This window comes from Nicotiana tabacum, chromosome 3 (assembly GCF_000715075.1).
Source record: "Nicotiana tabacum cultivar K326 chromosome 3, ASM71507v2, whole genome shotgun sequence".
NCBI lineage: Eukaryota > Viridiplantae > Streptophyta > Magnoliopsida > Solanales > Solanaceae > Nicotiana > Nicotiana tabacum.
The window spans coordinates 170,320,522-170,345,846 of NC_134082.1; the positions used below are offsets into that span (position 1 = coordinate 170,320,522).

The window sequence follows — 25,325 nt, forward strand, 5'->3', positions numbered from 1 at the left end:
CCACGTCTCTGTGCTTTCATTTGCACAAATAGCAAAGGCTAGAGGAAATATCTGTCCATTTGCATCCACAGCCACGGCTATCAATAGCTTGATATCGTACTTTCCATAGACATGAGTTCCGTCTATGGATATTACGGGCCGGCAATACGAAAAACCATCAATTGCTGGCTTAAACGCCCAAAACACGTAATTGAATATATATTCTGGTTTACCCGGACTCCGCTCAAGCTTCCATTCAATAACTGTTCCGGGGTTAAAGTGCTGCAGTGCACCCATGTAGCTAGGCAGATCTGCAAATGACTTATCCCAGTTACCATAGACTATTTCAAATGCTCTTTTGCGCCCAAGATATGCCTTTCTTTTAGTAATTGTGTGGCCATATTCCTGGTAGACTGCTGTAATGCACTCTTTAATTTTATACCTGATGGACGCTTCGATGTGCGGAATAAGTACAAGAGATATCAAGTCAATATCCAAGTTGAAGTGATTCCCGTTGAAAGTGTCCATTTCGCATGTGTGGGTGGGAATGTATTTACCCACTTTCCACATACCTGTTTTCTTCTTCGACGCACGCAACATCCAATTACATGGCCAAAACCACCTGCGGAAAATAGCCTTGTATACCGTCGGACTTGACTCTGATACTTGCATTTCACGACACTGTTTAACATTGTGCATTTTACAAGCCCTGCTTACGCGTGCTTTATCAGGAAAAAGCATCCCCTTTGCAAGCACCGTTGGTCTAGACTCATCCCATATTGCTGTCCGGATTTCATCAAAATCCCGTGTGAGAGCTTCCACATCCGGCACGGCTGGCAAGATATCAATATAAGGAATCTCCCTTGAATGAAACGACACTTCATACTCGTTCACTTTTCGTCTATGAGGGGCTCTCTTCAAATCCGGTTCTTCCTCCTCGTCCTCTTCATCACCATCCTCACGAGCAAATGGTGTCTCATCTCCCGATTCATCGGCATTGTTATCGTAATCGCTGTTCTCTTCCTCACTCTGTTCATCTGCCAGATCCTGATGTAATACGTCGTTTTCGGGCAATTGAGTGAGTACGGGTAGTTCAACTTGCTCGTTTTCACTGCACATTTCAACAAAAATATAAGTTGCTAAATTAATAAATGCTTTATATATGGTTGTAGTTTTTCACTTACAAGTTGTAATGTGATGACATTCCATGATGGACGTTTTCAGTTAGATGATGACTACCGGATGGTTCACTTATAAAATTCATATCCGGCTGGTACCCCCTATTAAATAAATGAGCGTTAAAATTTATTCAATCCGCAAAAATATACATATTAACACAAATGAAAATTGTAGTTTACCTCTCTTCTCGCTGCTCATTCGCCGACGGTGATAAATTTAAATCAAGAAAAATTCTTTCATATGGAACATGTCCAGCAAAAACTGATCCAGAATAACCACCCGATGACTCGGGGTTATCTCTACTACGCACAACCTCATTTTTTGGAACGTCTTCGACCTTCACGTACATCTCCAACATTGTGATTACAAGAAATTCCCGGCATTCATCGGGAGTCCTCAAGAAATCACTCAAAGTGTCATCATCGTCGATGTTAAACTCTGAGTAAAAAGCAACCCCTTGCGGCGTAACGGAATACGGATATCTTTCGGTTACTTTGAGTATCACTGAACGTTTTCTCACACTCATTTTTTTGCATAACAACGATATCAATGTTTCGTACTCAATTGAAAGTGGCAATTTAACATTACACTTAGCAGGTAAACTGTAGCCCACAGAGTTATTCTCCATCACAACCTCACCCCCCCAATATAATGATACTCTTATTCTACGTTCTTCAGACATAATGAAAAAATGCTGGAGAATTTAACAACAATAGAAAGCAAGAAGAGTTAAAAAATAAATTTACCCGGATGATGTTGGAGCGATTATAAGATGTTTATATAGAAAATGGCTAGCCGTTTTTTTTTTTTGTATATAGCGCCACAAAAAGTGGCGTTATACACATTTAAATTATTGAACCCGGACATTATTGGTGGGGTCAGGATAAAAGACATATAGCGCCACTATTAATGGCGCTATGTAAGTTTCTCAGTATAACGCCACTAATAGTGGCGCTATACAGTAACGGTACAGTTAACGTTACTATATAGCGCCACTATTAGTGGCGTTATATATACTTTGGTAACTTTTTTTTTTATACTTATTTTAGTCTATTTAGTAAAAATTAACAATAGTATGGTTCCGCACTCCATGTGTTGGTCCTGCAACTTGACGATCTTTCAACGAATGTCATTATCCTTTTCTAATTCATGCTACGTTTAGTCATAATTTTCCTATAATGGTAGTAATTGTCTTGATCTCAGAACCTCCTCGAGCTTTGATTTTTCTATATTAAGGAGTCTTTTGGTCGGGAATAAGAAAAATAATCCTACCATAAAATCTAAGACGAAATAAATACATTGTTTGGTTGGAAAAATTAGAAAAAAAATATAATGCTCTCATAGTTTGGTTGGTGGGGTATTACGCAATACATACATTACGAGAGGAATGGATATTGTATTTTATACGAAGACAGAATTTAGAATAAGAGATAAATATATATATATTTAAAAAAAATTCTTAAAGTATTATTATTAACAATATAACAATTTATACGTTACTCCTATTATTTATGAAATGGCAATTCATTGTTTATTAATCAAAACATAAGAATCTATGATGCAATCCACGTAATTACGTTTTGGGACAAACTGTAACAATGAATATGTAAGCCGCCTGTACCTTCTTTAGAAATATTCTTCTTTTTTTTATTTTGTAGAAAAATATACTTCAGCATTTACCTAACAGGTGTGGACTAATCAACCCATGTGTCTGGTCAAATTTCGACTATGAAGAAAAGTCATATGCAACATTAACTGGCGATTGAATAACGAAATCGTCCGATAAAGTTCTGAAACAGTGGCATCTCTCTTTCTCTTGTATATGTCGAGACAATTAATTTTTATTTTAGCAATAATCATGTTTTTTCTATCATTCATAAAGGCTGAAAAACAAAAATCACTGGCAATCTCTTCTTGCTTTATCTAAAATAAAATTGGATGAAATAATCTCTTCATTTTCTCAAAAAATTAAAATTAAAAAGAGAGCACTGGTAAATACTCCTAATATGCTAAGGTGGCGGCTACAATATGTGAACATGAGCTGGGTCTCATTGAAGAAATGATCTCCATATAGATATATAGGTTTTAGGCACGTACGTAGAGTTCTAATACTGAGTTCAGTTGAACTCATAACTTTCGACCCGAAACAAAAATTTATATGTAAAAATCTATTAAGATTACAAAAATAATAAATATGAACTCATAACTTTAAAAATACAATGAGTTCAGTGCTATAAAACCTTAAAATTTGAATCCATAAGGTTTAAATCCTGAATTCGCCTATTTTGGTGTTGTCCACAAGTCCAAAAGTCGTAATTCAAAGAATTTAGTCATGGCCTCGTGGACGCTAACTAAATCAGCTCATCACAATACTAATTTAAAAGGCTTTTATAGTAACAACATCTCTCTATCACCTGATACAAAATTCCTAGCTAGCAACACTTTTATATATTTACAGAGTAAAAAATTTTGATAGTTCCATTTCTTTGATATCTCCACTATTGAAGATTAAAATTTGCCTAGGACCACTCTAAACGCCTCCTCCCTCCACTCTATATCTATCATAATAGTGTGATTTTTTTACGAGATATTTAATCTCATACCTTTTTTGCGTGTTTTTTATTTACTATTTATGATTTTTATATATTAGATATTAAAGCTCTTACTTTCTTTGCGTGTCTACTGAAAATGTTGGCTCCGACTTCAAGGAAAACAAAACAAAAAGTTTATAGCTGAAATATTTATGGGTCAAAATTAGATCAGAAAAATTCGGCACGCGAAGATATAAGGTCGAGAACGGACAGGTCGAGGTTGGACAATCATCAATTGGCCGAGAACGGACAGACCGAGGTCGGACAGTCATCAATTGGCCGAGAACGGACAGGCCGAGGTCGGACAGTCATCAATAAGGCCAATGTCGAATAGGCCGAGGTCGGACACTCATCAATAAGGCCAAATTTGCTTTGGAATACTCAAAGGAATATTCTACAGAATATTTCCTCTATATTGTACTTTTTTTTAGGATTTTCTATGGATACTCCCTTATAAATAGGAGGGAAGAACTTCCCCAAAGCCCCCCCCCCCCCCTTGCAAACACTCCTCGTTAAAGAGATTAGAAGATCTGTGATCCCACACCTAGAGGAGATCCAAAAAGGGTCCTACGGTTCTTACATTTGTCTATCATTTATCTTTATCAAATGAAAGAGGATTCACCTCACTCAAGATTGGGTGACTCTTTTCCTTTATTTATATTTTATTGCTACTTAATAATACTTAATGCATCTTTCTTTACCGCTTCATTCTCTTGAATTGATTTATTCAAAAAGGTTCCAATATCTTTTGAGCGAAACAAAATTCAAATTAAAAAAGAAATAAAAGCTCAATACAAGGGATCAACATGAAAACAATAGTTTATGTTGACTATAAGAATAATTAGGCCGGACTAAGAACAGAGCATTACAGTGAGATATGCATGCATACCAACCAGCTGATTGGAGTGCTGTCTACTAACACGTTCTTGTTTGACTTTGTTCCTCTTTACACAAGAGTTGTATCTTTTAAATCAATCGATCTAATTAACGGCATTAATTAATTAGTTTTCTTAATTAAAATTTAAAATATTTGAAGTCTAACAAGGAGTTATTACGGTGTGCTATAATTCCATCTACTCTCTTTTGCTTTTCGGGGATTAATTAAAGTTGTGATATCTTTAAAGTTTATAAATTCAGTACAAATGACTACCTAACTAAACAAGTGTAGAGTTACAATTTAAATGATATATCACACACTTCAATTATTGACTTAGAAAAGAGTTGATTGGTTTTGTTTACCTTAAAATTGGATAACAATTAAACTTATAAGTGGTTTTAAGAATATATAATTTTACTTAGCACAAACTGAGAAATATAAGAATTAATGTTAGAAATTAATTGTAAAATAAATCAAACCAATATAATAAGCGGTTATGACCTTCAATCTAGATTGTTCTCGAACCAACAGTGTATGCTAATGAAAAGTATGAACTGAACAACAGAGCTTAAGAGAGAAAATATAATGTATTGATTTGTTATGCGTGAATATTCTGATTACAAATTAATTAGAATCCCTTTATATAATGGAGGAATTTCACTTATGGTACAATTCTAAATATAGAAGAAATCCCATGATTGGCTAAATAACCGGTCTCGACTTGATACGTGTCGAGATTTCCGCCACGATCCTTGTCTAATTACGAATATCTTGGCTTTATGTTATTCCACTTAGCATGCTTCCTTCGATCTCGCTCAATCTCTATCCCTCTTCGGTCTCGATCTTGGTCGGTCATTGATTTCATGAGCTTAGCAATCTACGACCGAGCCTTGGTTTCGATCAGCCATACAAAATTAGGAAAGCCCGATTTTAACCGTATACAGGTTTCCTCCTATATTCTGATTTTATATAGCTTTTCCTTTGCGCTAAAACACTAGTCCAGGCGTAACCCTTTCTATAGGTGGCTTTAAAGTGTAGAATAATAGACCAACGAGCAACTTGGATCTAATTTTACACTCCTTCCCGTCTCAAATATTAGTCTTTTATATTTAGCCTTTTAGAAAATAAGAATTAAATCTTCTTTAATCAGTCTAATTATTAGAGTATTAATTAAGTGTTACGTTTAAAGAAAAGATAATTGATAGTATAAATAGATATTCTTACGATTATGGCATGCTCAAAAGACAATAATGGAACCACAATCAATTATATAGAAAGAGCGATAACCTAAAATTGAGAATTAACCTAAATAACCTTTCACCCGGTCCCTTAAACTAAAAGTAACCAGAGGATATATAACATACCTATATCCATGTGTAAAATGTGTGTATATATATTTGACTGGCTATTTATGTAAAATCTTTTTTCTCTTCATGTGGCCTTGAATCCTTCTTCTAGTTTTGGCCCACAGACGGGCTCAATGGACGGGGCTTTCTTCGAAGACTGTCAATGAATCCTACTGAAAATAAAAAATAGTAAAATTTATAAGTGGTAATGGAAAAATAGCCATAATTTTAAAAATAATTGAAATTTAGTCATTTTTCATATAAAAGAGAAAGGGTCAAGGGTCAAAATACCCTTCTACTTTAGAATATTGTCTATATTTAACCTTAGTTATACTTTACGAACAAAAATACCTTGCCGTTACTAAACTTATCATATATCCCCCTATTTTTTAACGGAAATCCACAGTGGCAAGGACCCACCCATTAAAATCCTACCTGGCCTGACATTTGGGTGAGGTGGATACACATGGCATGCCACCTCACCACCCTTCCCCATACCTTCTCTTTCCCTTGTATCTTCCACCATTTCCATTCTTGTCGCATGTCCAGGTGCTAATTTTTCTTTTACTGCTATATCACAAGATCCTACTAGTTTTTCCATGACAACTCACCCTCTAAACTCAACTGTCAACCTTCATGTTTGAATAACAAATCACTTCTTTAGGAGTAGATTTCAAACTCCTTTTCGGTCCGCCATTTTCAAGTTGGTTTAATTTCTTTTTCTTCGACCTATAGAGTTCGACCGAACCACCATCACAAAATCTGATACAAAAGTTGTAGAATTGAAGAAGAAAGGAAGAAATTCTACTGCTAACCTAAAAAGAAACAACAACAACCCAACGTAATCCCACAAGTGGGGTATGTGAGGACAGAGGCGGAGCCAGAATTTGAAGTTAAGGGTTTTGGGATTATATTCCTTCTAAATTTGGGTTCTAAATTAATAATTTGTACATATTCAATAATTTTTTAAAGGCAAATATAGAATTTGGACCAAAGATATTCGGTTCGTGGAACCCGTTCGGAAGCTTTAGCTCCGTCCCTGGGGGAGGGTAGTGTGTATGCAAATCTTACCCCTACCTTGCAAAGATAGAGAGACTATTTTCGATAGACCATCGGCTCAAGGAACGGTGAACTAAAACAACAAACAATAACAACAAGGTAATATATTAATGAAAACGAATAACACTATATATAGCGATAACGAACGAGGAATAAACACATACAACGTGACTAGTTTTACTGACAAGTCTAGGAGAGACATGCGACTATTTGTCAACCTACAACCCTAATACTCGTCCTCCGTACTTTTCTATCGAGGGTCATGTTCTCGGCAGAGGCGGATCCAGGATTCGATGATTGAGAGTGCCACCAGATTTACTTTAAACTTATCACTAGTCAAAGGGACTAAATTGGGATGTATATTTGATCGACTCGTTTTTGTATTAATTCGTTTCCTTTTGATTCGATCCATTTTGAAATTAATTCAGTTTGCTTTACAAAGTTTTTTATTTCACCTTCTTTAGCCGATGTGTCTGCCCTTCCAGGGTAGGGGTAAAATTGCGTACATTCTACCCTTCTCAAACCCTAGTTGTGGGATTATGTTGAGTTATTATTGTTATTGTTTAGATAAAGGAAAAAATAAATTAGATGGATAAAAAAGAAAAATAACCAAAATCAAATTCAAATAAAATTTTGAGAGTTACAAAGGTGAAAAAAAGTAAAAGAAATTAAGAAAAAAACAGATAAAAAGGGGGCAAAGTGGGGTCAAAGAGGGTAAGTAAAACTGGAATGCTAAAAGCGTGAAATGAGTGTCGATCACAGGTCTTGTGCCTGAAAAGCTGGCCCTCAACCATGGCACCCGCAACCACTGTTGTTACCCAGGGTTCCACTCATTCTTTATCTATGTTCTTTTGCATGAAATATCAGTATACAATGAAATTCTACCTGAGCAACCGGGTGGCTGACCACTCCTTCTTATCTATATAGATCTGCCCCTGATTCTCGGTAAACTGAAGCAAAGACATACCTAATTATCGCACCCCATTAATTCTTAAGCCTATCCGTATCCTTCTTTAGACCCGCCATGCTAAGCTATGAAGCTAAAGTAAACTAAAGACAAAATTTTCATTCATAGGCTATGAAATAGGCGAAGCTCAATACATAAGACGCGAGCAAGGACCTAGGGACTAAAATGAAAATAGGAAACCTAAATGGCAAGTTTTTGGACTCAAAACATGTTTCTACAGCTTTTTAAAAAAGTTACTTTTCTACCTAAAACGCGATATTATACTGCATTTTACATCATGTATGCTTAGTCCCAAAGAAATGGAAATATTTTGCCGTGGAAAAACGTAAAAATATTGTATTGTGGGAAAGCGCATTATAATAGTGCGTTTTACATCCTAAAGAAATGAGATATGGGGAAGCACACATCCCACAGAAATGTGATTTATATTACTTTAAGTGGGATTTCTGTAACAAAGATATTGCGTGATCATCCCTTGGTTTAGTTAAAATGCCTTCCAAATTTGAGCGTTAAAATAAGATAAAGTTTCTTAAACTCGAAAATAGGTGTTTTATCAATAATACTATTCTTTCCGTTTAAATTTATAATCTTAATTTAATTGGAAACAAATTTTAAAAAGCAAGTCATATTTTAGTTTAGCCAGAACTACATGGGAGGAAATCCATCCCGCACTAATGCTATTTCTATATTTGTTTAGTGGTCATAAATTAAAATTATGTGTTAAATATTAAAATACCTTTGTTATTGTCTTTGTAATATATCATGTGAAATATTAGAGTTAAAGAGTTATTAAATATATAAAAAATAATTGTTTTGAAACAAATTAAAAAGAAAAAAATAATACACACAAGGAAGTACTTTAGAGTATACTTTTACTCGTTATTTTGTCTGGAACGTCCAGTATTTTCTATTAACATCCAATTCAATTTTCAAACATCTTCGGTCGATCGACTTAAGACCTAGGCTCTGATACCAACTTTGTCACATCCCAAACTACTCCCTAGACGTGACTGGCACCCAGCTAACACCACCTGCCAGGCGAACCCCTTCCTCTAACGTTTAACCATTTACACAAATACTGAGAGAAAACGTGCAGGCCTAAAGTATTATTAATAACTAAATATGTAATGATTATCGCTCAATACTTTAGTCAATTGGTAGAAAAACCAACAATTACTTAAATAAAAAAATTCTAGCCCAAATCCCACACTAAGACCATGGAACATCTAACAGAGTAATATGAGTTTTATTGATGGGTTTGCAAACCCGAAAAGAAAGAAAGAAATAACTAACACGAACTAAGCAAGTCTGAAATGAAATCCTCCACGAACGATGCGGTGGCTCACCTCAGCAATAGGATCCACTCGAACAGACTCGTCAGCCACTAGCTCTATCTCCTGCAATGGTATCTGCATAGAGATACAAGTAAGGAGTGAGTTATACGTAAATATAACCTAGTAAGATCCTCGACCCGCCACTTTAAATACCTCTGGAACAAGTGTTAGAAAATATAAACACACTACAACACGAATGATGTAATAAATATGATAATTATACAATAACTCAATATATGTGTATCAACAAAGTTATTAAGAATTAACCGACAAGGATACCCACTAAGGACTTATCATAATTGCAGTGAAAGAAATATACCAACACACCACGAGTCCACAACGACACCACAACGCCCCAACATCATGGCCCACAGCCGTATCAAACTCGACATCATGGCGCACAGCCTTATCAAACTCAACATCATGGCGCACAGCCGTATCAAACTCAATATCATGGCGCACAGCCGTATCAAACTCAACGTCATGGCGCACAGCCGTATCAAACTCAACATCATGGCGCACAGCCGTATTACACTATCAAATAACTTATAAAATAATATATTTGCAGCTAGTCTGAGACCACCAATTCTACCAAGAGTACGCTTGTCCCAACACATGGATCAGGCAGAGAAAATACACTTTCAAAATGGGTTTCAGAGAAGCAAGTATCAAAGCATAAAGTCTCACTTACCTCATTAACGGAAAGTTCTCCAACCTTGCCACGCCTAGAACACCAACCAAATAGCCTCAATCTATTCAAAATATAGAATAACACATCCTAATTAGTCTATGTGTAAGATTCTCATGATCTTAAGGCAATCCAAAATCAAAGTCAATCCCCAGTGTAATTAATAAGAATATGTACATAGTAAATCGTCATCCAAAATAGTCGAAACAGTGTTTGTCTACGGAATGCATTACATATGATTCTTAATCTTCCTAACCTCATCATTACAATTCCTAGAACATTGTCAATTCTTGAATATAATTACTCATGATCATGGAAATCATGATTAAATTCCTACATGTCATACGTTTAATACCAAAAATTAGAATTAGGTACTGTTAAAATAGATTTCAACATACAAAGCAATATACATTCTCACTTTAAATTCTTGAACTCATTATTGCATAATCGCTGTAATCTAATCATGATTTAGGTAAAGATAATAACCACTTTCTGCAAATTCAATCTCCCATCTTTAGTTAATAACTAGTATCCTGACACTAAACCCACGAAACAACACCATCAATATAGTTTTCCATAGGTTTCAATTGTACCAATCATTTGATTCATTATTAAGCCATCAATAATTTATACTGTAGGTATATTATATATTACACTTGGATTTCTTTCTCACCAAATACTCCTCACAAGTTTAGGCTTGAGATTCCCCCCACAATTGCTTCGTCAGTTCTCCAAAAATTTCTATTTGCCGTGTACTTTTAGTAGCACCTGGATGAATAGAGTAGCGGAAGTTATGAGCCTCTTCGAGAATCAACTGTTTCACATCACCTACCATGGGGATACACAATCTACCATTTCGACGTAACACACCTTCACTGTCAATAGCAAATGACTTAACATCCCCATTCTGCACTCGATCTCGAAGTTTAGCAAGATGGGGATCTTCAAATTGAAGAGCCTTGACCTGTCCAACCAAGGATGATTGTGCTACCAAACCCGCAAGTAATCTGCCCGGCAATGTATGATCAATACGCACTCCCCGATTGGCCAACGCCTGAATATCCATAACCATAGGTCGTTCTTCAGCAGTAAATCGGGCCAAGCTACCCATAGACTTTCTACTCAAGGCGTCTGCCACCACATTCGCCTTTCCGGGATGATATAAAATAGTAAGATCATAATCTTTAAGTAACTCTAACCACCGTCTTTGCCTCAGATTCAGATCTCTTTGCTTGAATATATATTGCAGACTCTTGTGATCAGTATAGATTTCACATGGCTCACCATAAAGATAGTGACGCCAGATTTTAAGTGCAAATACGATTGCAGCCAATTCCAAGTCATGAGTTGGATAATTCTTTTCATGGTTCTTTAGATGTCGAGAAGCATAAGCTACTACTTTGCCATTCTGCATCAGCACACAACCCAAATCGACTCGAGACACATCACAATAAATAGTAAAAAAACCTGCACCTGTAGGGAGTGTCAAAATTGGAGCCGTAGTCAACGCGACCTTCAATTTCTGAAAACTTTCTTCACACTCATTCGACCACTAAAATGCAACACCTTTCTGAGTTAATCGAGTCAATGGAGTGGCTATCTTTGAGAAACCCTCAACAAACCTTCTATAATATCCTGCTAGGCCTAAGAAACTACGTATCTCTGTAGGAGTAGTGGGTCGAGGCCAATCGAACTGCCTCTATCTTCTTTGGATCAACTTGAATCCCATCTCGTGACACCACATGTCCCAAAAAGGAAACTGTATCCAACCAAAATTCACACTTTGAGAACTTGGCATAAAGCGTTCGCTCCCTAAGTGTCTGTAGCACAACTCTCAAGTGTTGTTCATGTTCTGCCTCACTTCGAGAGTAGACCAAAATGTCATCAATAAATACAATCACAAAATGATCTAGGAATGGCTTGAACACCCGATTCATGAGGTCCATAAATGTTGCGGGGGCATTAGTAAGCCCAAAGGACATCACCAAAAATTCAAAATGCCCGTACCTGGTCCGAAACGCTGTCTTGGATATATCCTCGGTCTTAATTCTCAGCTGATGGTAACATGATCTCAGGTCAATCTTTGAAAAGTGAGTTGCACCCTGTAGCTGGTCGAATAAATCATCAATACGTGGTAATTGATATTTATTCTTGATCGTCGCCTTATTCAGCTGCCTGTAATCAATACACATTCTCATCGTGCCATCTTTCTTTTTAACAAATAACACAGGTGCACCCCAAGGTGACACACTAGGCCTGATCAATCCCTTATCAAGTAGCTCTTGAAGTTGAACCTTTAATTCTCTCAACTCCGCTGGAGCCATACAGTATGGAGGAATAGAGATAGGTTGAGTTCCTGGCACCAAATCAATACTGAACTCAATTTCTCTTGTCGGAGGCGGCCCGGGTAAATCTTCTGGAAATACATCAGCAAATTCTCGAACCACTGGAACATTATCAATAGTAACATCCTCCAAACGCGTATCATGAACGGTAGCAATAAAACCCAAGCACCCATTATTAATCATTCGACGTGCTTTTACATATGATATTATCTTTCCCCGAGTCAGAGGAGTTATGCCTTTCCACACTAAACATGGTTCTCCAGGAAAGTCAAAACGTATAAGCTTGGAATGACAATCAACTGAAGCATAACATGAAGCTAACCAATGCATACCCATAATTACATCAAGGTCAGACATAGGCAATACTAGTAGATCGACTACGGTGTCCCTGCCTTGAATAAATATCACACATTCTCTATAGACTCTATCCATAGATATAGTCTCCCCCACTGGGGTCACCACAATATAAGGCACATTAAGAGACTCAATTCCTCGCTCTAAGTATATGGAAAAAGATGGAGATACATATGAATACGTAGAACCAGGATCAATAAGAGCGTAAGCTCCATAAGAACCGATAGTGATAATACCTGTGATGACTGCATTAGATGCCTCGGCATCTTGTCTGGCCATAACAAAGAATCTCGGAGGTCCACCCGCTCCCTTAGCAGTCTGTGTACCCTATCGACTATGTGCACGAGCAACCTGCGGAGCGGCTCTAGCTGGCTGAGTCTGAGTTTGTGTACCTGTAAACGTTCTTTGCGGCTGTGGAGTAGCATGGCTAGTAGCAGAATATCCTCTAGGACAATACTTAGCAATATGTCCTTTTTGACCACAAGTAAAACAAGCCCTATCTGTTCCAAAACAACGACCACTGTGATTTCTACCACAATTCGAACACCTACGATGTTGACCTAACTGATATGAGTTATTATCCTTCCTTTGTGTCTGTTGCTGCCCCTGTCTAGCAGGATAAGTACTCCTAGAAGACTGCACCACTGACTCTGACTGAGTAGGTCTGGACTGCCCATGATTAAAGCCACTTTTTCTCCCAGATGGAACTCCACTAAACCCGCCTGCACTACGAGCCCTTTTGCTTTCTCGCTCGGTCCTATCTCTCTCTTGATAAGACTCATAACGGAGAGCAGTATCCACTACCTCTTCGTACGAACCACCTCGAACATCCCTAACCACAGGACCCCGATAACGATGGTCAAGCCCATCCACGAACCTCCTCACCTTCTCATGCTCATCTGCAACTAGAAAAGGTGCATAACTGGCTAAGTCAGTGATATTAGCCTCATATTTTGTAAGTGTCATACTGCCCTGGCGTAGTTGCTCGAACTGACGTCTCATGTCGTCTCGCTTGCTCAGTGGAACGAACCTATCCATAAACATAGCTGAAAACTCTGACCAAGTAATAGGTGACAAACCTACTCGTCTACCTCTCTGAACTAAATTCCACCATGACTCTGCAGATCCTGAAAATAGAAAAGTGGCAAATTCCACCCCTCGAGTCTCCTTCAGCCCCAAAGTAGATAGTATCTTCTCACAACGCTGAATGAACTTCTGGGGCTCAATAGAAGCCTATGTAGCATTGAACTCTGGTGGCTTAAGATCTATGAAATTCTTAAGATCCTTAGACTGCCCTATATTTGCAACTAGTTGAACGACCTGCTAAGGGGATATTTGAGGAGCTGCAACATTCAGCTGAACTTGTGTTTGCGCCTGCGAAGTAGTCTGGGGAGCTGGAAGTCCACCCTGAGTAGGCACTAATGCCTCCAACACATTCAACAACCTCACCACTGCATCTGCAGGTAAGGTAACCGTAGGCACATCAATTGGGACCGATGGTAGAGCATCCTGAACCATTTGTTCTTGCACTCGATTTGGCATAGTAGCTTGGGACTGACCCATGTTTACAACTTCTGGTTGAGGAGCGGCCTGTCTACTAGTCTGAGCTCTAGTTTGATGAGCCCCAACTTGACCACTACCTCGAGTAGTACCCTGTCTAGCACCACATCTAGCAGATGAAGGTGTGCGTGTCCTAGCCATCTGCGAAATAAACAATCCGAAGTCAAACTCATGTTATCTCAACGCACGATCAAGGAATGAAAGAAGGGAAATACCCTAAATGCTTAGCAGCCTCAAGATCATAAGTATGGGCGCCTACATACCCATGAATAAGACTCTACTAAACACTGCTCCATGACCCTGGACTTAAGACCTAGGCTCTGATACCAACTTTGTCACATCCCAAACTACTCCCTAGACGTGACTGGCACCCAGCTAACACCACCTGCCAGGCGAACCCCTTCCTCTAACGTTTAACCATTTACACAAACACTGAGAGAAAAAGTGCAGGCCTAAAGTATTATTAATAACTAAATAGGTAATAATTATCGCTCAATACCTTAGTCAATTGGTAGAAAAACCAACAATCACTTAAATAAAAAAATTCTAGCCCAAATCCCACACTGAGACCATGGAACATCTAACAGAGTAATATGAGTTTTATTGATGGGTTTGCAAACCCGAAAAGAAAGAAAGAAATAACTAACACGAACTAAGCAAGTCTGAAATGAAAGCCTCCACGAACGATGCGATGGCTCACCTCAGCAATAGGATCCACTCGAACAGACTCGTCAACCACTAGCTCTATCTCTTGCAATGGTATCTGCATAGAGATACAAGTAAGGAGTGAGTTATACGTAAATATAACCCAGTAAGATCCTCGACCCGCCACTTTAAATACCTCTGGAACAAGTGTTAGAAAATATAAACACATTACAACACAAATGATGTAATAAATATGATAATTATACAATAACTCAATATATGTGTATCAACAAAGTTATTAAGAATTAACCAACAAGGATACCCACTAAGGACTTATCATAATTGCAGTGAAAGAAATATACCAACACACTACGAGTCCACAACGACACCACAATGCTCCAACATCATGGCACACAGCCGTATCAAACTCGACATCATGGCGCACAGCCGTATCAAACTCAACATCATGGCGCACAGCCGTATCAAACTCAATATCATGGCGCACAGCCGTATCAAACTCAACGTCATGGCGTACAGCCGTATCAAACTCAACATCATGGCGCACAGCCGTATTACACTATCAAATAACTTATATAATATATTTGCAGCTAGTGCGAGACCACCAATTCTACCAAGCGTACGCTTGTCCCAACACATGGATCAGGCAGAGAAAATACACTTTCAAAATGGGTTGCAGAGAAGCAAGTATCAAAGCATAAAGTCTCACTTACCTCATTAACGGAAAGTTCTCCAACCTTGCCACGCCTAGAACACCAACCAAATGGCCTTAATCTATTCAAAATATGGAATAACACATCCTAATTAGTCTATGTGTAAGATTCTCATGATCTTAAGGCAATCCAAAATCAAAGTCAATCCCTAGTGTAATTAATAAGAATATGTACATAGTAAATCGTCATCCAAAATAGCCGAAACAGTGTTTGTCTACGGAATGCATTACACATGATTCTTAATCTTCCTAACCTCATCATTACAATTCCTACAACATTGCCAATTCTTGAATATAATTACTCATGATCATGGAAATCATGATTAAATTCCTACATGTCATACGTTTAATACCAAAAATTAGAATTAGGTACTGTTAAAATAGATTTCAATATACAAAGCAATACACATTCTCACTTTAAATTCTTGAACTCATTATTGCATAATCGCTGTAATCTAATCATGATTTAGGTAAAGATAATAATCACTTTCTGCAAATTCAATCTCCCATCTTTAGTTAATAACTAGTATCCTGACACTAAACCCACGAAACAACACCATCAATATAGTTTTCCATAGGTTTCAATTGTACCAATCATTTGATTCATTATTAAGCCATCAATAATTTATACTGTAGGGATATAGTATATTACCTGAACACTTGGATTTCTTTCTCACCAAATACTCCTCACAAGTTTAGGCTTGAGATTCCCCCCACAATTGCTTCGTCAGTTCTCCAAAAATTTCTATTTGCCGTGTACTTTTCTTTTCTTTGTATTAATCAAGACCACAATTTCCCTTACTCTGTATATTAGGTTTTGACATGTGGGCCACCAGATAAAAATATATGTATGGGCCTAGCTCTAACGTTTACCATATATTTTGTCCCAATTGCTTTATTATCCAACCATCAGATATAATTATAAATTAGGCCCATTAATCATTTAAATAAATTTTAAAACTCTTAACTAAATTAGTATATAAAAAAAATTATTGGTTATTACAAAATTTTCAAGAACATACGATATGGATTGATTTTAGAAAAAAAAAGTTGGAAGAGCAATAACTTTGAGCAATAAATATAGATTCAACCTTTAAGCAATATTTAAAGGTTGAATCTATATTTTTAAATTTTCGAAAAATTTCAAAATTCATCCTCAAGTGAAAATTTAAAATTTTATGGCCAAATACTAATTTCGAAAAAAGTAAAATTTTCAAGAAAAGGTAAAAAACATTTCACGGCCAAACAGGCTCTTAGAGCTGCATATTATCAGTGATAAAACCCAAATAAATAGTAGTAGTATCATTTTATTTCAGAAAAATAATGATGAATCCAGAATACCTCAATTATACAAGAATACTAGAGTAGGTTATTAACTAATTGGTTGCATGTTCGAATCCTACTTGAAAAGTTTTGTAGTAGTTGCCTAGTGAATACATATTCTATCTTTCTTATTTAAAGATCGTGAGAAATTATATTTTTATCATTTCTAAAAATATTAATTTTTACATGCGAATTTAGCATGAGTTTGTCTTCATACTTAGGAAATACAAAAAAATAATATAAACCACATTTTTGTGGGATGCGTGCTTCCCCATATCTCATTTATTTGGGATGTAAAACGCACTAAGTAGTTTTCCCACAATACAAGATGCACGTTTTCCCACGATAAAATATTTCTATTTCTTTGAGACTAAGCACACATGAGGTAAAACGAAATATAATATCACATTTTAGGTAGAAAAGTATTTTTTTTTTCAAAACTTTAAAAACGTGTTTTGAGTCCAAAATCTTGCCATTTAGGTTTGAGACTCAAACTTACAATGGATTAATTAAATAATAATGCTAATTAAGTGAATCAATTGCAAGAATTGTTGACTAATCAACGGATCCCTAACTTCGCAGTGCAATATTTCAAGCGCCTTGTACAAGCTCCACCAATAGCTCCGACCTCTTCCATTTTAATTGGTATCGAAGTCCACTCACTCCGCCGCTACCGGTGACTCTGCTCCGCTCCATCTCTTTCTCCGGCGACGTCTTCTACTTGTATGTTATAAAATCATACTTCTTTTTCTTTTTTCCTCTTCAAGTTTTATCTTAGAAGTTTTGTTAGGCATTTCTCTTCACCCAAAAAGAAAACAATAAGCGCCCGAAAAAGATTGAATTTTAGCATGTGTTATAAGGGGTTTCTAAATTTTATATAAGTTCGACCTGCTTTATCCAGACGGGCACTTGAGTGAATGTAAACACATTGTCTCTATTAGAAGATAATACTCTACATATATTATTGTTTATTAGAGCTAGACTCTAATATTGAATTTATTTCAATACATTGTCTAACAAAAGAATAACCTTTTAATGTACCAAGATTACTGATTTATTAGAGAGAAGAGTCTAATTTTGGTTTGTTGTCAGAATATAGATGGACTGCAGAATTCTATCATTGAATAGGTCCTGTAGCTTGGCTAGTAATCTTCGGGCCATTCCTACACGCAATACTGTATTTTATCGGAAATGTTCTTATCTGCCTGCAGGTATTACTTTCAGCAGTTCCTTCTTTTGCAGTAAGTTAATAGACTAAAGAAATTGTTATGTAGCATTTCACACATGATTTTTTTGTTGTCAGTTGCTTGTAGTTGTTCTTATTGGTGAAAACCATCAGAAAGTGCCATACTTTAAATTAAATGTGTCTTTATAGAGATTTTACTGTTGGGTTAATGTGTCATGTTGTTTTTGATCGTTATTGACAGGGTTATTTCGTAAGTCAATTAGGTGCTCAATGAAGTCCTATAGGTTATCAGAGCTTTCAGCTTCTGAGGTTGACAGCCTCAAAGCTCGTCCGCGCATTGATTTCTCCTCCATTTTCAACACAGTGAGTTAACAATGCTTCGTGAACTGATTTTGTATTTTTTCCTTCAAATTACTTATTTATTTACAGTTCAATTTAGTAGACTTATTGTGAATGTTGAATTAATTGTATCAGGTTCAACCCATTGTTGATGATGTTCGTAATAGAGGTGATGCTGCAGTTAAAGAGTTAGTGCTTGTTTTATATTTATTCCTTAGTGACTGTGTTTGTTTCATCAACAAATATTATCCTGTAACTGTTATGTGAAAATCCCCTTAATTTCAGGTTCGCTTTCCATAAAAATGCAAAACACGTGTTTACCTTTAATGGTTTAAGGAGAAAAAAAAAAGAATGCCGAACATGTGTTATTGATCCACAGCAAATACCAAATAAATGCCCCATCTGGAGGTGCTGCACTGTCAAACTATAAACAATTTGTATGATATTAATGAATGATGTAAAGGACATCTCTATTATGTTGTAGTAAATTATGTTGTGTGTCCTCATTCCTGTTGGATGGACCAAAATGATCTAAATAAGTGACATAAAGATGAGCTTTGTTATGCTCGAAATTTCAATCTCTGGTCCACTGCTCTTAAAAGCGAAAAGCGAAAAGAAGCGACAAGGTTCCATTTAGCAGATCCAACTTGGTGACCTTTGTGTCTTTGCAACCATAAGCCTAAACATAAAATATCAAATATGATTCTATATTGCCTATTATCAATACTCTCTCTCCCTTTTTAGTTCCTTTAGGAAACCCTGGACCAACATTTCAAACTACTTCCTGGTGTGTCAACTTTTTAAATATACGTTCATTAATTAAAGCTAATAACTTCAGTTTCGACCGATGAAGGTTGCTACTGTGCTTTTGCAGCTTGTTTTTACTCTTTCTGTAATTGATTCTTATCAACTTTAGTTGCCATTTTTTTAATTTGCTGGTCAAACTAAGTTCAAACTTTCAAACCGTCATAATATCCCTAAGTTTAGATTAAATAGTTATAGAATACGGAAATCTTCAGTTTTTTGGTTCCTTATCCATCACTTATCATTCTTTAAGAGTTAATAGTTCCATTCAGAAGTAAAAGATGCCACTGTAGAAAAGTTAACCTGTCTTTTTGTCTTGATGTTACTTTGATATGATATCTATAACTTCCTGGGCAGTTACACATCACGGTTCGACAAAGTTGTACTGGATAAGATAGTTGAAGATGTCAATGAGCTTCCAGATCCTGAGGTATGTATTTAGATACATAGTTTTCTTATTGATGCGATCGATGGGGATTAAAGAGAGTAGTTTGAATTGTGTTTAGGATTTTTTGTCCCCTTTCATATTCCTTTTCTTTAATTTTTTTTCTTGAAAGAAAATTGACTTCAGTTTTTCTTGTTTCCAATCTGACTAATTCTTCCTTTGACTCAGCTTGATTCAGCTGTTCGAGAAGCATTTGATGTGGCATATAACAACATATATGCCTTTCATGCTGCTCAAAAGCCTGTTGAGAAAGTTGTGGAGAACATGCATGTAGGTTGTGGATATTGTATATGATTGATCTCAGTTGTGAGGGCTTGTATAGCAGCATTGTGTTGGCACTCTTACTTCTTCATTTAACTTTCATATTTCCTACTTTGCCAGGGTGTCAGATGTAAACGTGTGGCTAGGAGCATCGCCTCTGTAGGGCTTTATGTTCCTGGTGGAACAGCTGTTTTACCTTCTACAGCTCTGATGCTTTCAGTTGTATGGTGATTCAATTTTCCATGTTAATTTCTTGCTCTCACTAATCATTTCTTCCAATGCTAATTCCCTGATTACAAAATCATCAATTTTTCCTTTTGGCCAGCCAGCACAAATTGCTGGGTGTAAAACTGTTGTACTTGCAACTCCACCTTCTCGGGATGGCAGCATTTGCAAGGTATTTGTTTACCATCTTACTTTGTTGGTATTAGTTTAAGTATCAATGGCCATTTATTTGGACGCATTTCTTGTAGGAAGTGCTTTATTGTGCCAAGAAAGCAGGTGTGACCCACATCCTTAGAGGTGGAGGTGCTCAGGTATAAGATGATATGCTTCATTGGTCTTCACGAGCGGACATTGCAACACATTTACTTAATTTCTTACTTCTTTTTCCTAACTTAAACTTTTTAATGTCCATCTACTGCAACCTTTTTAAAATCCACAGGCAATTTCTGCTATGGCCTGGGGCACTGAATCCTGCCCAAAGGTACAACTTTCACCTTAAAAATTGAAGCCTTGCATGTTGTATCATACAACACTAGTATACTTCTATTGCTTTGCTCAGCTTATGCACGCAGCACAGAATAAATGTTATTGACATGAGTACTTTCAGGCAATTAATCCTGGAGTAGACGTGCATGTAATATTTCTAGAGTATTCTTGCAATGATACACGAATAGTGAACCTTCATATAGATGATCCTAATTAGTTTAGGATTGAGCCATAGTTGTTTTATTCATGCAAAACATATAACTTTAATAATTGGACAAGGGTTGATGGAAAAGAATCTATGAATCCTTTTCATCAGTTTATATTTCCTTTAAAACACGATGTCTTTGCTATTGCTTGAAATAGGGACATTGATGTCTAGGCAGGAACGGTAATCGAAGCACGAGCTTTGATTAAATAGGCATGTGCTGAATTGTTATTACTAAAGGAACCAATCTCGCTTCAGGCCTTTGGTACACAATTATGAAGTGTGGGTTAGGTGCACGTCACGAGTTCGAACCATTCTGTTGACTGAAGTCTGGTATTTCGGTAGAAGCAGGGTGTAGGGATGAGTTTATACTTCCCTTGTTTTCAAACTTGTGAGCCCTATTGGAGTTGGGTTAGATAACTCACTGGAGATCACTCGGTTAGCCGGTTAGGAGGGCCAAATAGGACTGTGAATAGGAAGACGTCAAAGATTTTATATAGAAAACATATATCAATACATAGTAGAGAACGACAAGGAAGACAAGATAACATGGACTTAGTTTCTTATTTCTTTTTTTTTTTAAAAGAAGTTTTGTGATTCTTGGCCGAAAATTTATATTTTTATTATGATTGCAATCACTAATCAGAATATATATCAAGGAAGATTCCCCTATGTACAGTGAAAGTTGATCCTTATTGTTACATTGGCTATTTTTTTAACAAAGGAAAGTAATTATGGCATGTTTTAGCAGACACATTGTATCTGTTCCTTGTACATCTGTAAGGCTACTACCCTGGGTGTCCTTGAAACCTGTGGTTAACTTGTGGATATCTTAATGAAGTGGGTTTCCTTTCATATTGGCCTTTGGATTTCTGTTTTCCTAAACATGGCATGCATTTTACAGTCGAACTCTCCTTTTCTTATTTTGATAATATATAAAGGGGAAGCACTATGTACATTACCATCTATGCCAGGTTGAGAAGATATATGGGCCTGGGAACCAGTATGTTACCGCTGCAAAAATGATTCTGCAGGTATTGGTTTCAAGTAAGAGGCAATCTTAGGTTAGGGATATCAGCATTGTAAATAAACTTCACTTGAAACAAACACGTTGCCAAAAGGCTATTCTCCTCACCTCCAGTTGTCTTTTGCTCAATAGTACTCTCTCTCGACAGAACAGCGAAGCTATGGTTTCAATCGACATGCCAGCTGGGCCTTCAGAAGTCCTTGTTATAGCTGACAAGCATTCCAGTCCTGTCCATGTGGCAGCAGATTTACTTTCACAGGTATTAGCTCCACTTTTCACTGCTTGATTATGTTTTCTTCCCTACATTCTGTGTCTGAATCTGGTGCTCTTGTTATTTCACATTAGTAGTGCTTATGTCTCTTCTGATATCAAAATAAGAAGATTTATGGATTTCGTAGTGAAGGAGATTAACTGTTAACACAGATTGAACTGAAACTTTCAATAATTCCTATCGTTCATGGCAAAAGCTTATCACCTCAAATGCAATTTTCAGGCAGAGCATGGGCCAGATAGCCAAGTCGTACTGGTTATTGCTGGGGATGGTGTTGATCTAAATGCTATTCAAGAGGAAATTAGGAAGCAGTGCCAAGCCCTTCCAAGGGGAGAATTTGCACTTCAGGCACTTAGCCACAGCTTCACTGTGTTAGCACGGGATATGCTTGAGGTATGTTTGTCGATCTTGGCTGGCATTAATTTGCATACAGTTGAATGTGTGCTTGCTGTCATTATATAACACTACCTGAAACATATTTAAAAAAATTGAATTATCATCAATGTGGATGCAATTTCCTTGTAAATTTCTCTGTCAGCTATAGGCTTTATCTCGTGGACTTTAATCGCAATCTTTTTCAGGCAATTTCCTTCTCAAACATGTATGCACCTGAGCATCTGATAATCAATGTGAATGAAGCTGAGAAGTGGGAAAGTTTAATTGAGAATGCAGGTATTTTAAGTGTTTACTGCTAAATTTTACTTGACTTTTCCATTTGGCATATCTACTCTTCTGTTAGTTTGTTTTGGCTATTGGGGTCGCCGATTGTGATGTATCCATGAAATATTTTCCTCAAGCTTCTCTCTATTTTACAAATGTTAATGTGTGATATACAGTGGGTAATATGTTCATCTTTATTCTTCTTATCTTTATATTCCTTTGAGTGAGTTTTCTGTCCTGCCCTTTGTGATCCTCCATATAACACAACTTCTCCATACAATTTAACAGCATTTTTACTAAAGATTTCTGTTTCATTTTCTATTTTTTCCTTGTCTTCACCATCCAGCTGGTTAATACATTAGTCTTGCGGTATTTTTTGGTCTATTGACGTCTTTAATCTCTATGCCTAATTTTTGTGGTTTAAGGGTGTGTGTATTGAACACGTAATGTTATTATCTCAGCTCTTGACTGTATAAGGTTGATAGTTTTTTCCCTTTTATTCCTTCAAACTCTATGATTTAGCTCTGCAAGATGTCAAATAGAAGGGTCAGGTTGGCTGGCCATTGTCAAGGCGGACAAGTTTCTTCACTAGTGATCTATGCCATCTCCTTTCTCGGTAGGGAGTTGAATACACCGTCATTTCTATTACATGGCGTAGTTGACTAGCCTTTTTTTTTTTCTTTGGCATGGTTATTTCAGTCCGCTTGGGTTCCTCGGATAAGCTCTAAAAGAAATTCACTACTGATGGTGGCTGGAAATGCTGGCTCCATTTTGTAATATGGTTCTTATGATAGGCATGACATATTTTTTTTTACTTCTGGGCTTAAAGAAATCTGATTTACAATATCTTAGATAAGGCAAAAAAAAAAAAGAAGAGAACTCTCTGCAGTACTCAGCTTCTACACACTAATAAGCTAACTACACCAGAAAGAAGGCTTTTTTATATGGCTTAGTGCTTACAGTTAGCTAAAATTGTATTTTATGGAGAGAGCCTGGTTTTTCGAACAGAGACAGATCTATATTGCAACTCTTGAGAGATTGGACGATGCTACTTCCTCAAGTTAAAAGTGACTGGATTTCCATTTCAAAAAAAGAAAAAGTGACAGACTTAGCAAGTAAATTTAAGCAAACTCATTTACTATAAAATCAACTATGTTCATTGTTGTAAAAACTGGAGAACAATCTCACAAATCAAGAGAAATTTCAGGAACTTGAAGAGGGTATGATGAATGTTGAATAACTGTCCTTTCGATCTGTATTTATGTGTGTGTCTGTTTGTGTAACTTTGTCCCCCTTATGACGTTGACACACTGCCAAGCACCAACCACTTGTGTTGATCAGTGGTGACAATTGCTTTTTCCAGAACTTCTTTGTCAAAGTGGTTTGTCCGACTTGTGGAAGCTGTCTAATGTTTGTCCCGACTTGGGCTCTTTAGCATACAGCTCAAAAATATGCATGTTCATGTGTTATTTCTGATGTCTTCTGTGTTCATATGGGTACCAGGAAAGTTAGGTTGGAGGTTCATATTTTAGCATCAATAGCAACTTACTAATCAATCATGTCTCCCTTTGGAAATCTAACTTATAAATAATCAACTCTGAATACTTGCAGGTTCTGTATTTATGGGACAGTGGACACCTGAGAGTGTAGGAGATTATGCAAGTGGAACTAACCATGTTCTGCCAACTTACGGGTATGCACGGATGTACGGTGGAGTCTCTTTAGACTCTTTCTTGAAATACATTACTGTGCAGTCTTTAACAGAAGAAGGGCTGAAGAATCTTGGCCCCTATGTGGAGAAAATGGCCGAAGTTGAGGGTTTGGATGCCCACAAGAGGGCTGTAACCCTCAGACTGCAGGACATAGAAGCGAGGCAAATATCACACTCAAGATGATACCATATGTGGATCCCTTTTGTATTCATAAAAGAATAAATATTGAGCAATTCACCCGTCATGCAAATCTAATGGATGAGCGAGTTCATCTGCTGTATTTGCTGGAACAAATTTAAACCAGATATCTGAAAAGATGTTTGAGAGCTGTATCTTAATTGGACTTTTGCCATGTTTTGTAATAAAAGTTGTAATGCAGCAAACTTGTAATATTTTGGATTAGATGTAATTATCGTGGTGACAAAAGGTTGCTCTTTTGGCTACAGATAACGAAGAGTTAAAATCTCTGATATCATTTACTGTAATTCTTATCTTGTAATTGCTTGAATTTTAATATTATTTGATTTTAGTGCCTTATACTCGTTATTCAATTGAATTAAAAGAAAAAGATGAAACATTCAAGTCATGCATTCTGTTGAAATTGAATCATAACTTGTGCATGTTTAGATTCAACAAACGAAGGTGTCTTGCTTCACCCATGCTCCAGTCTTAATTACCTCCCCAAATTCCGATTCAGTAAGCACGTACGGATTCCTAAGTGGACGGT

General features: G+C 36.8%; 2 protein-coding genes across 7 annotated transcripts; one reads left to right on the forward strand and one right to left on the reverse strand.

The window, feature by feature from the left end:
- Nucleotides 1-9,296: 9,296 nt before the first annotated feature.
- LOC142177973 (uncharacterized) lies at nt 9,297-12,998 on the reverse strand. The gene is made up of 3 exons (XM_075247182.1): nt 12,384-12,998; nt 10,853-11,074; nt 9,297-9,407 (listed from the first exon to the last, which is right to left on the reverse strand). Exons 1-3 carry the CDS (start codon nt 12,996-12,998, stop codon nt 9,297-9,299), a joined length of 948 nt encoding a protein of 315 aa, XP_075103283.1.
- A 4,561-nt stretch (nt 12,999-17,559) lies between these two features.
- LOC107807270 (histidinol dehydrogenase, chloroplastic) lies at nt 17,560-25,181 on the forward strand. Of its 6 annotated transcripts, none has more exons than XM_016631621.2 (15): nt 17,560-17,700; nt 18,070-18,188; nt 18,405-18,526; nt 18,638-18,690; nt 19,664-19,736; nt 19,920-20,021; nt 20,133-20,234; nt 20,338-20,409; nt 20,486-20,548; nt 20,677-20,718; nt 21,903-21,962; nt 22,104-22,214; nt 22,449-22,619; nt 22,808-22,898; nt 24,498-25,181. In XM_016631621.2, exons 2-15 carry the CDS (start codon nt 18,077-18,079, stop codon nt 24,779-24,781), a joined length of 1,458 nt encoding a protein of 485 aa, XP_016487107.1. In that variant the 5' UTR covers nt 17,560-17,700; nt 18,070-18,076; the 3' UTR covers nt 24,782-25,181. The 6 variants fall into 6 exon arrangements, with proteins under 6 accessions (XP_016487107.1, XP_075106306.1, XP_075106302.1 ...); XM_075250205.1 differs by lacking the exon at nt 18,070-18,188 and adding an exon at nt 18,189-18,218; XM_075250201.1 differs by having other exon boundaries at nt 17,561-17,700; nt 18,070-18,218.
- The last annotated feature ends 144 nt before the right edge of the window (nt 25,182-25,325 follow it).

Bases quoted from the DNA above. Each gene is read 5' to 3' on its own strand.
- LOC142177973 (XM_075247182.1), bottom strand. From the start codon at position 12,998: ATGGCCAGACAAGATGCCGAGGCATCTAATGCAGTCATCACAGGTATT. The intron at 11,075-12,383 runs GTGCCAGGAACT...ATGGATATTCAG, and splicing joins TTGAGTTCAGTATTGATTTG to GCGTTGGCCAATCGGGGAGT. The intron at 9,408-10,852 runs GTAGGTGATGTG...ATCTCTATGCAG, and splicing joins GTAGATTGTGTATCCCCATG to ATACCATTGCAGGAGATAGA.
- LOC107807270 (XM_075250201.1), top strand. From the start codon at position 18,077: ATGGACTGCAGAATTCTATCATTGAATAGGTCCTGTAGCTTGGCTAGT. The intron at 20,410-20,485 runs GTATTTGTTTAC...CATTTCTTGTAG, and splicing joins GGGATGGCAGCATTTGCAAG to GAAGTGCTTTATTGTGCCAA. The intron at 22,899-24,497 runs GTATTTTAAGTG...GAATACTTGCAG, and splicing joins AAGTTTAATTGAGAATGCAG to GTTCTGTATTTATGGGACAG.